Source organism: Manis pentadactyla, chromosome 10 (genome assembly GCF_030020395.1).
Source record: "Manis pentadactyla isolate mManPen7 chromosome 10, mManPen7.hap1, whole genome shotgun sequence".
Taxonomy (NCBI): domain Eukaryota; kingdom Metazoa; phylum Chordata; class Mammalia; order Pholidota; family Manidae; genus Manis; species Manis pentadactyla.
Window position 1 is genome coordinate 79,740,363 of NC_080028.1, and position 11,627 is coordinate 79,751,989.

Genomic DNA, 11,627 nt, shown 5'->3' on the forward strand with positions numbered 1-11,627 from the left:
CCCCCCCCCGCCCACACCCACAGCAGTGCTCCTAGAGATAAGGGCCCTGGGAACATGGAAAGGGCCGGTGAGGACTTTGGGGTGAAATGTTCCGCGTCTTCATTAGTGTCGTGCTTATCTGTCAAAACGCACCGCTGTGACTCAGGATGGATGCGCGTCACAGTGTACATGTTATTTCGGTTTTTAAAAAATGTATTGCATGGAGACACAAGCTGCAGGGCAATACCTACTGAGTGATACCACTTAGTAAAAAGCCAAAGGCAGTCTGTAAGTCTTCATTACTACGCATGCACACAAACACGCAGGTGAAGGAGGTTGGAGACCGCTGCCTACAGAGCAGCTCTCACGGCCCTGGGTGTGGAAGAGGCCAACGTGGCGCGTGGCACTGGGAGAGACACTGAAGCAGAGGGAGAAGGAGCCCCAGCCGCTGCAGTGGGAAGTCCTGGCAATGAGCGAGGCTCCGGAGGGGCTGGTCACCAGGGATGGGCCATTAGTAAGGTCTCAGGGCCAGGCCTGCTGTTGCCCAGTGCCCGGCCAATAGCAGGCCCCCGAGCAGGCGTTGCCTAGGAACGCCTCATTGTGTTGTGGTTCTTAGCCTCCCTCGGCAGCCCTTCTGGGACACTTGGCGGGATTGTTGGACTGAGCTGGACGCTTTTCACGGAGTAGACCAGGTCAGTTCTGCGGCCCGCAGCGATATCCTCTTGGCTTGGTGGCCTTGCCTCTCTGGATTAAGCCACTCCCCAGGACAAATGGGAAGTGGTGTGGCTTCCTTCACTGGGCACATCCCTAACTTAATGAGAGAAGTGCTGACGAAGGTAACAGGAGGTGGGTGAAGGGTCTGAATGTACTAAACCTGAGAGTGAAGTCTCTCACAGAAACCTAAAATCAGACAATGAGAGACTTAAACCTCATCTTAGTGGTCTAGATGAGAAGTATGAAGCCTCAGAGCTTCAAATAAAGCAGCAAACTACTAGTTACCGACTTCAACTACAACACAAAGAGGTAGAAACCGAACTCCTTAAAGCAAGGCAGACAGGGCTAAAGGATGAGCTGCTGAAGCTACAGTCAGCCCCAGTGTCAGTAAGTCCCGAGCTGGTGGTGTCCGGTCAACCACCGTATCGCCTTTATTAGGTTGTGATGTCAATCATGCTTCTGCTGTCCGTAGCAACGACATGGACTTTGCTGACCTCGTTTGATTGCAACAAGAAATAAACAGGTTGTGCCATGAAGTTCGAAGACTTGAGGCCGAAGTTAGTCATTGGAAGCATTTTGTCAAGCTTTTTACAGCAGGCAGGGCAAATTGCTTTTGTGTCAGTGAAACCTACAAACTGCAAACTACCATCAAGGAAATTGAACACACTCGAAATAAGGAAATGGAGGACCATCAGCTAGAAAGGGCAATACTGCAGAATGTTCATCAATAGAAATTGGCAGAAATTAGTCTTAGGTTTCAAGTCAATGACTATGAAGAAAGAATCGAAGAACTGGAACATATGCTGCAAGAGGGTGGCCTGGTAGTCTCAGAAACTTGTGAACCTAAAATTCATGAGATGCAGAACACTCTTCACGTTCTACAAGCTGAAAAAGTAGATTCTACCAAGAAAATCGAAAAACTTGAAGAACGAATAAAAGACATAAGTAAAAAATTGTCTTCTGCAGAAAATGAGAGAGATGTTCTAAGGAGAGAACAAGACCAGATAAGAAAGAAAAAGAGAATTGGAGAATGTGAACTGCAGCCTTATGTTAAGAGGCAAAGTGACACTGTGACAAATTCTCCCACGGAGTACATTTGTGAAAGAAGTGTTCAGACTGAAGCAAGCACTGTCTAATGCTGAAAATGAAATGATATGACTAACTTAAATCAGAATAACAATGTCATTGAAGACAACCTGAAACTTCACAAACGAGTCCAGGTTTTAGAAGAAGAGAATTCATAATTATGTCAAGAAAAGGAAGAACTGCAAGTGTCCTTTTTAAAATGGAACAAGGAGTGTGAAGTACTTGAACCTACAGTGACGAGACATGAATTTGGATTCAGAAGTAAATAAGTTAAGCTATGTCTCAGAGACGAAGAAACAGAAATCTCATCAGAGTCTCACTGAAAAGGAATTACAGACAGCTGAGTTAGGAGGGTCAGGCCAACAGAACCAAGAAGCTACAAAGCACGTGGTTTTGATGAAAGATCACCTATCTAAACAACAAAATGAAAGACACAGCATCATTAGTAAACTAAAACAAGAGTTAGATAACGAAAAAGGGAGAGTTTGTCAACCCAGAGATGATAAAATGAACATGACCAAAGAGCTAGATGCACAAAAAGAGAAGATAATTCAAAGTGAATCAGCTGTTCGTGATCTGCATTTAGTCCAGCACAGAAGCTTGAGGTGAAAACAGAAGATTTAGTAGATCAGCTACATCAGGCACAGAAATATAAGTTAAACCTCCAGAAGGAGAACTTTGCTCTTCAAGAACATGAATGAGCTTTCTGGAATTAAGAATAAGCTAACTCTGTCTCTTAATCAAAACTGGCAGTAATTTTACAGACTACTTACTTAAAGAAAAGAATGCTCAAGTTAGAAACTTAATAAAAACTATTCCGGAAATGTAAGAGGTCAGTGACAATTTAAACAAAGTTGATTTGGATCTCCAAACGGAAAACGAAAATTTGGTTTGGGAGCTTCAAGATTTAAGACATCAGTGGGAAGAAGTTATTGTTGCTCACAGAATTCTCTGGAAAAAAACACTATTATGGAAGCTTTAAAAATGGAAAAAGGACAGTTATAGACACAATTGTGGCAGGCAGAGAAGAAATTGTTGGAACAAACAAACAAGTATGAGCACACTATTAAAGAATTGTCAAATACATGTAAGCTGGTAGCTCTCCCTTACAGCAGGAGCGTGAGTGTTTAATTAAACTCAGACAAGAGAAAGACTTTGAAATTTCAGAGCTCAAAAAGAATGTAGAGTGGCTTGATGCTGACCACAAAGAAACTAAGGAAATTTTGTCATCTAGTTTAGAAGTGCAGAAGCAGTTAGCACTAAAGGAGAAAGAAATTTTTGTTGAAGAATTAAATTCAGAGTGGCAGAAGGAATTAAATAAGTGTACCCAAACCTTAAGAAAAACTGAAATTTTACAGCAAATCATAGGGGAAAAAGACAAGTCTCGCCTCCATAAAAGAAGAAAACAGTCACCTGAAAAAAGAATTGAAACAACTGAGAGAAAAGAGCTGAGGTGCCCCTAAAACACTGGACATTATTATGGAACTGGTATCTGATACATCTCAGCTGAATGTGATAAAAGGTAACCACGGGTGAAAAAATGAAAAATCATCAAAACAAACTGAAGATCAAAACCAGAGTAAGATGCAACTCCTTCAGTCTTCACAAGGACAAAAACAGGACATGGATGATCTTAAACACCACCATGGACAAATGCATTCTAAACACAGTCAGCTCTTCTCAGTAAAAGATGAGGAAATGAAGAATTTGCAAAACACAGGAGAACAAATCAAACCCAATTGCCTGAAAAAAGCCAGCACATTCAAACAGAACATTCTGATGTTTTTCAAGTAATAAAAAGTCAAAGTCTTAATATACAAAATGGAAGTGAAAAGCACTATTCACCTAAAACTGAAACCAAAAGATTGGGAAAAGGAATAAAAGAGCAAGAATTGGAAAATAAACTTTCAACTTTGCAAAGGATAAAGAATATTCCGTTCACTGAACAGATAGATCAGCTGTCCAAACATGAGATTGCTAAACTCACTCACATTATCTGGCAAAAAGATTTGGACAATACAGGGTTTGCACACCAGAATATCTTCACCTTCCTACATGCAAGATACTGGGGGGCTTCAGCAGCAATTGGAACCGTATGCTTTGTAAAGAGAACAAGCCTTGGCTGTTTTAAATAAGAAGATGAGGGAAAAAAGTCTAAAAAGAGAGAAGCACAACATGATGGATATAATTGTTGCCAAAGAAGCAGAACTCATGAAGCTGCAAGATGAAAATAAAAAACTGTCCACTAGGCTTAAACGTTGTGACCAAGATGTCTTTAATGAAACAATACACAATTTATCACACATCATTCGAGAAAAAGACGTTGAAGTTCATGAACTGAGGCAGTAACGTCAGACTTTATTGACAATTTTGCAAACTTGCAACACTGGTAACGAGCTTAGAGGTGTTCATATGAATCAGTTAGGGGAACTTCTACAGGAACGTGATAAATTCAAACAGCAAGTTAAGGGAAAGGAGGAGTGGAAACAGCAGGTGCTGACCACAGCACATAATCTGAAGAGTGAGTCAGCTCAATGTCAGAAGGATCTTTGAGAACTTCATGCATGCGTTTTCACTGACAGTAATAATTCTAAACTACCGATGAGTGACACTGACCTGATCCAAAATGATGAAGGGGATGCGATCAAGTTCAAGAATTTCAAGGTGGAATTATCACAAACTCAGCTCAGCATAGGGCAGCTTTGTGATGCCAGTGATCTTCTCTTAGGTCAACTTGACATTCTTTCACTAGAGCACTCTACCGGTTCGCTTCCTTCAGAGCCAACAGACTCCTTTAAGGCCACTCGCCTGATATATTGAGTGAGTCTTCTAAGTTGCCCCAAGAAGAGGTACAAGAGCCAAGAAAAATCAACACAGGAAAAAGATGCAACAATTAGAGCCCTCCAGGAAGAAAATCAGAGATTGTCTGATTCAGTTGCTATGACTTCTGAACTAGAAAGCCAACACCACGAGCAAAATGACTCAGAAATAAAGCAGCTCAAGGAGAAACAAGATGTTTTGCAAAACTTACCTGAGGAAAAGGAGCCCCTAAGCAAAGCAAAAAGTGATGGATTACTTTCTTTAAATGAATATTTAAATGAAAATTTCATCCACTAATGAAGTGGATGAAAATGAACTTTTGAGACAGGCAGTAAAAAACCTAAAGGAGAGAGTATCAGATTTTGAAAATGACGTGTGTCAACTAAAAGAGGACAATGAAAAACTAGTAGAAACATCTCAGGAGAAGGAAACTGAAAATCAAGCACTACAGGAGACCAATATGCGGCTTTCTATGACGTGGGGAGAGAAGAATTTCCAGTATGTTGGCATGGAGGAGGAGGCTTTTGCTTGTGAGCAGCGATTGAAAGACAGAGAACAGGGCCAGACTGGGGAATTCAGTCAGCTTTTCAATGCAGTGACATCACTGCAGGGAAAGACGGTTCTGTTTCAGGAGGAGAGGCATGAAGTCACGTTGGTACTGTGACAGAAACAAGTGGAAAACTGTGCCTTATGGAATGAAGTTCAACGTTTTACGTGACAAAGAATCACACTTAACCCGGGAGCTGGAGAGATCGTGTACCTGCGGTTTAGAACTGGAAGATGCCCATGACCGAGAAGCTGTGGTGGCAGAACAGAAAGCCGCTAAACTAAGAACAAAAGTGACAGCATTGGAAGAAAAGTCACTGTCGTCGGCTAGGGCGATGAAAAAGTTCAGCCAGAAAGCCGCTTTGCAGGTAGAGTCATTGAAGGATCAGTTGAATGCTGTCACCAAGCAGAAAGAGGAAACCATGTCACGGCTTGCTGCCTCACAAAAACAAGGAAAGCAGTATGCTCAAACCCTAGTCAACTCGAAGGTGGTACTGGCCGAGTGAATGGGAAAGGCAGACCGTCTCAAAGGAAAACTGAGCTCATTACAAGGACTTTTGAATGAAGTGCATGGACAAGCAAGTCGAAGAGATGAAGAAACACGATGAGGTCCAGCAGGAAGTGCTGGATGACGTACAATGGAACCCGACAAGAGTGCCAGAGTTTTGCTGACGAGACCTTTGAAGTCATAGATGTGTTCTCAATCCAGAGACGTGACAGTGCTTTAAAGAAAACCAAGGCACTGTGTGTGTGTGCACCTTACCACCAAATGGCCTTTTGCAAAAGGTCCTAATTTTATGCAGTTTAAAAGTGTTTGTCAAGGTGGATGCTTGTGAGGAAGAAGCAGGCTTGGGTGGGACTGGAGGCTGTGGGCAAAGGACACTTCAAATGTTGTCTGTCAGGCTTTATGTTTTTACAAGGAGCAGGTACTTACTGTACCTCAGGTAAGAAAAACATCAGCTTGTGTTAATGTCCAAAAAGTGTGAAGGACACAAGTGCACACTCCTTGTATAAGATAAAAGGTGAACAGTACATAAGTACAAGATGCATTGTTTGATGCCTTGACATCCGTTTAAACCTTGCTGATGACCCAGACTTTTAGGGAGCAGGAAAAGTTCTTCCCTCAAAAGTGAAGTTGGTCCTTGACCAGGAGGGAGGGGTGGTAGTGAAAACCATAAAGTATGTGAACTCCCACTGATGTTCCGTCAGTGGATCCAAAAGGTGTCCCCAGGTAGCCAAGGCGTTCAGTGGGGTGGGTGACATCTGCCAGCATCACGGCATCTGCAGATGGACAGATGACGGGGCAGGCCACCCTCACCTGCAGGCAGAACATGCCAAAAGGTTTGACTCCATCCTGTAGCAAGGAGGCCTTGGTGCCCATCTTGAGCTACTTCCATGACCCAAGTCATAAAGGACAGCTGGGTTTGGAGGCTTAGGGAGTGTGAAAGATACTATTTCCCGATGACACCAGTGCATGGACTGCAGTTGCTGCTCTAACAGTATATAATGCAGGGCCAAGGAAGGCATTACTTGCACGAGGCCAGTGGACAGCTTACAGATGTCATTTATGGTCCAGAGACTCCAGGAAGCATGAGAAGAGGTTGCTAAAGCCTCTTTCCTGGGCAAGTGTCTGAGGGCACTACTAGGAGTGCCTGCTGATTTTCATTTGAACACATTCTAGAGCCTTCTGTTGGTGGGGCCACAGTCAAGGCTGGCTAATTTATAAGCATCACCATATATGGGCTTAAGTAAAATTTGTAAAGAAGAAATATTTTTCCTGTAAAACCACAAAAATACTAGAACATACTGGACATTGGTGTACTTAACAAGTATATGAAACAAATGTCGTCAAAGGAGAATTTCATAAATGCAAAGTCATACCTGTTTTCCTGAAGAAAGGTAGATGCAGTTGTGATCCTGTCTGCAAAGACTGTGTGAGAGCAGAAGAAGAGTTTAGGTACCCTGTGGGTAAAAAGGTCAAATGTGTCCATTCAGAGGAGAAGGCACTGATGAGAAAAATGAAGAGTGGGGAGGGGAATGCAGTGTTCAGCTTCCCTCCCCATCCAAACCCCCTCAACACGTGGCCTTCATGTAGCGTTGTTGCTTCCCATCACAGCAGAGGCCTAAACTTGGGATCTAGGGGCTTGAAACCCACTGCAGCCATGGACATAGTGATCTTACTGGCTGTGGGCCTCAGCACTGGAGAAACCGACTGGCATCCCACAGATGCAGAGGAGAGTCACCTCTGGGGCCTGCCACCTGTTCCCTGTCCCCACAGCCTCCCTGAGGGTCTGTACCGCATATGATTGGGTGGGAACAGAAACAAAACCCCATGGCTTCACGTGGCTGGGAACAAAATGTCCTGAGGGCGTTTGTACAGAAAGTGGGCTGGGGAAACATTCACACAGCGTAGAATGTGGGGCTGCAGCTAAAGATGGTTTTGATCCATCAGCTTCTGGGTTACAGGCCCTGTGTCTTTCCTCTGCACCAACTCTGCTGTATTTACTGTCTGGCACAAAATCTCAATCTTCAGGGTTCTGAGAAAGCACCCATGTCACCCCTTGGGCACAGTGAGGGTGTTTATTTACAGCTAACATAAGCCTGGGATCCTTAAACCATACAGCCATTGCCATGGGAGCCCCTATGCCTGATGGTACTGATTTGAGACTATCTTGAGGAAAAAAAAGAGAAATACCAGCAGGGTGAAAAGATACTTCCGTATCCCCCATGTATATCCAATGACGAACCAACCAAAAAAAAGAGGACCTGGATATAGGGAGAGTAACTCCTCCACTCCTGCCTCAACCCTTAGGTGTCAGGTGAGCACAAGACATCACCAAGGAAAGCAGCCACACAGGAGACAGGTGACGTCAGTGCCTGGCTGTTGTCATCACAATGAGTGCAGAGGCAGCCAGGGAGACAATCTTAAATCTTCCTGGGGTTGTGGCCCTCTTTCTTAGCACAAAGACAAGGAGTCATACTCAGGACTGTGCTGCGGGCATACTTTTCCAAACAGTGGCTGTCTGGCTGCCCAAAGCAGCCAGTGATGGTCATCGAGTTAGACACAGTGACCAAGAGCGTGAACCCGAAACCCATGTGGGGAACTGAAGCGCCCACCAGTTAGGGAGGCTATTGTATTGTCCCTGTCCTCAGGTGGGAGCCCAGAGGCACCTTACTTCTGGTTACAGTCAATAATTCTTGCCATGTTGGCAAGAATGTGACCAGAGGGCAGCATCTGATGGGAACATCCATTTCAGAGAAAATAACATGTGCTAATGCACAAACTGGTGATTCTCAATTACATCCCAGATAGTAACTGCTGCCTAATGAAAGCAGTCAGTCAGCAAAGGAGCAGTTAAAGCTAAGCAGGTTTCCTGAGCTGAGTCTGGGCCACCCAGTTTGTGTTGCCAATTGTTTTACTCACCTCAGGTGCTCCACTGATGAGATTACTGCTCCAGACATACGGGGATCGCTAAACACTGGACAGATGGGATTGACGGCAGTTTATCAGTTTATCATGTATTCTCACAGCCCATGGAAAGAGGATACCACATACCATGCAGAGGTACACAAGGACTGCATTTGGAAAAAGGTTGACAAGCTAGCTTGGGAGGTGGACGTTGTAGTAGCAAGAGGTTGTAGAAGCAACAGGGTCCCTGCTGTTGCTGCAGGAGTGTGTGATGAGCTTTCCTGAATAATTCCCTTGGCTGATAGAGAACTGAAGCCTGCTACATGGGAATAAGCAAGCACTGTGTCTGATCTGTGATCAGAGCAGTTATTTGGCAAGGAGAACTTATTGGTGGGATAAGTAGTAGAGAACGTGCAGTTAGGCCTTTTGAGGACTACTTGATTTTGCCAGATGCCACAGCAGCCTCTTAATATTGAATTTTAATTTCAGCCTTTTATACCATAAGAAGTTGTTCTTCTTAGAACTTAGTTGAAATTATCAATGTCACAGTATGCAAACTAAACGTAAAAGTCAGTTGCATTTCTTCATAAAAGTAATCAACACGTGGACACCAAAATTAAAAATACATTTACATTCAATAGGAAAACTAAAATACTGAGGGGTAAATCTAATAGAACATGTCCAGGATTTCTGTGCAGAAAAGTGCCCCACACTGATAAAGGAAGTTAGTGGAGAGATATACCATGTTCAATGATTTAAAGATGAAATGTAAGAAAGATGTCATGTAGAACAATGAACCCAGAAATAGTCTGAAGAAATACACTTAATTGATTTTGAACAAAGGTGCAAAAACAATTCAGTGGAGGAAAGGTAATCTTTCTAAGAGACTATTGCTATTTAAAGCCTGTGAGGAAGCCACAGGTCAGATACTTGGAAAACAGGACCAGCAAAGAAAGAAGATAATTGAAGTACTACAAGGTGGCGATGGGAGGGCAGGGATAATTTGCACCTAGGAGAAGCTGCAAGCACCTGGTGACAGTTTCTTTCATTTTTCTGAGTTGAGTTGTTCCTGGCTGATTAGCTCCACATACTCTGTTCATTTAGCCATCAGCTCCCACACTGCAAACTCACGTGACCTCTAACTGAGCATATAGTGCTCCAGACCCCATTAGTATCATTCTCAGACTATAGGAGGTGGCAAGACAGCTCTCAGAAGCTCCAAAGGTACGTCCTTCCAGTTGAAGTCTGACGGAAAAGAGCTCCCCTAGACTTAGCAACTCCTGTTCAACTCAAGGGATTCATTTTGATTTGACCAACCTGGTTAGCAGCATCCCCCCACACACCCCTGAAGTGTAGTGGTGGGGTGATTCAGTATGTGATTGGCCAGGCCTTTGTTAGGTTCCTCTTCTGGTGTCTGGCATGGAGCCTCAAGTGATCCATGTGCTCTGGAATGGAGTTTGGTTCTCCAGAAGAAACTCAAGGTATTGTTATAGAGGAGATACTGGATATCTCAAGCAACAAATGTCTACTCTGGCCCCTTGGGGGGATATTTTTTGGATAATGCTCAGCTTTTTGTTTCCAGTATGAATGTTTAGAGGGGTTTTAAACTCCAGTTTCTCTTGACTTGTCGGAGGGTGCAGATTAGTTGGCAGTGACCTTTCTCTGGCTGGACATTCTTCACTAAGTACTCCCCTGTAGTCTCATATTTGAAGTCATCATGTAGCCTGACATGACTACGCTTGCCATATCCGGACTCCTCTTGAGTCATGAAGTCCTCATCCCTTGACCAGCAGCTAAGGTGGAATGAGATGGCCCTGTTCTCAGGAAGCCTTTGTGGTGTCTCTCAGTGAAAAATGCCTAAAGTCCTCTGAATCACCAGCTTTTTCTGAATCCCAGGCTGAATAACAAACACATCAAATAACCTAGCTGCATCAATGTGTCTCCAACTTCTGCCAGTCACCCTCAGCCTCACTCTCCACACCTCTGGGATCGATACCGTACACTACTTGCTGTTGACACTTATTCCAGCTAACACCCACGAATTGTGTACACTGCCAAGCTGGAAGACTCTGGTTGTTCTATAGTTTGCATTACCTTTTTGGCAGAGGACCAAAGGATGATGTATTTCATCGCATCAGCACTCCCCCTGGCAAACCTCCCTAATTCAGCCTTTCCCAGTGTCATTTCTACGTTGGGTATCAATGAATAGTTGGTTTTCCATTGAAAGCTAAGCAAATATTTGATATCTGATCTTGCCCCAAGATATGTGTACTGGGTTTCTGTTATCACTGTTTATGTCGTGTGTGTGTGTATGTGATTCAAGGTTGTTAAAGTTTGAGTGTTTCCGTTCCCTGCTCCTGATAATGAAAAGGAATATTCAAAGACACTTGCCCATTTACATAGAAAATGTTTTCTAAATAGTCCAGCCCCAATATATGTAAAGAATATCTTGAATATACATAATAATGAGACAAGTATGTGTGAACCCACCCCAGCTTGCAGAGTGTCAAGGTGTCCATGTGTATCTTCCCCATTCCCTTCCCCTTTAGTGTTCTCTCCTCCCCACTTTCTAAACGTCACAAATGTCCTGCTTCCAACCCTCTCCCATATTCCTTCACTTTTCTGTATAATGTCTTACCAGCTATTTATGGATCTGTAAACATGAATTTTGCTTGCTGTGAACTTTAAAAAAAAGTTTTATTTCCTTTCACTAAATACTACCTTTCTGAAATGCAGCATAGATGCGTGTAACTGGTGGCTCTACTTCATGCATTATCAGTGCTACACATTTTATCAGTGTAATCGTTTTCCACACATTCCTTCTTTCACATTTCAAAGGCGATCATGTGTGCAAAGCCCTTAGCACAGCTCCCGGCTCCCGGCGAATTCAGCGCTCAGTCTTTGTTCAAATGTTGAATGAGGCTGAGCACAGACTCACTGTAGCACTGACACTTGTTTTCCCGGCTGCATTGTCTGCCCTTCGCCCCAGTGCTGAGGGTCCTGCCTGCTCTTCCACCAAGACTTAATAGTTAAGAGAGCTTCGCGAGCAGCTCTCTGAACCTAGGGCCCTCCG

The 11,627-nt window shown here is 43.7% G+C and overlaps 1 protein-coding gene and 1 pseudogene across 7 annotated transcripts in view; one reads left to right on the forward strand and one right to left on the reverse strand.

The window, feature by feature from the left end:
• Positions 1–11,552, reverse strand: part of ARHGAP17 (Rho GTPase activating protein 17) — a 96,131-nt gene extending 84,579 nt beyond the window's left edge. For all 7 annotated transcript variants that reach the window (XR_008992148.1, XM_057487056.1, XM_057487055.1 and 4 more), the window contains exons 1-2: positions 11,493–11,552; positions 7,027–7,107 (exon numbers count right to left, since the gene is read on the reverse strand). Coding sequence is in view for 6 of the 7 variants with exons in the window: in XM_057487056.1 (XP_057343039.1) it covers positions 7,027–7,107; positions 11,493–11,524 (113 nt within the window). In the remaining variant the exon portion in view is untranslated. The remainder of the gene's footprint in view (positions 1–7,026; positions 7,108–11,492) is intronic.
• On the forward strand, positions 55–5,879 carry LOC130685161 (thyroid receptor-interacting protein 11-like; annotated as a pseudogene).
• Positions 11,553–11,627: the final 75 nt, after the last annotated feature.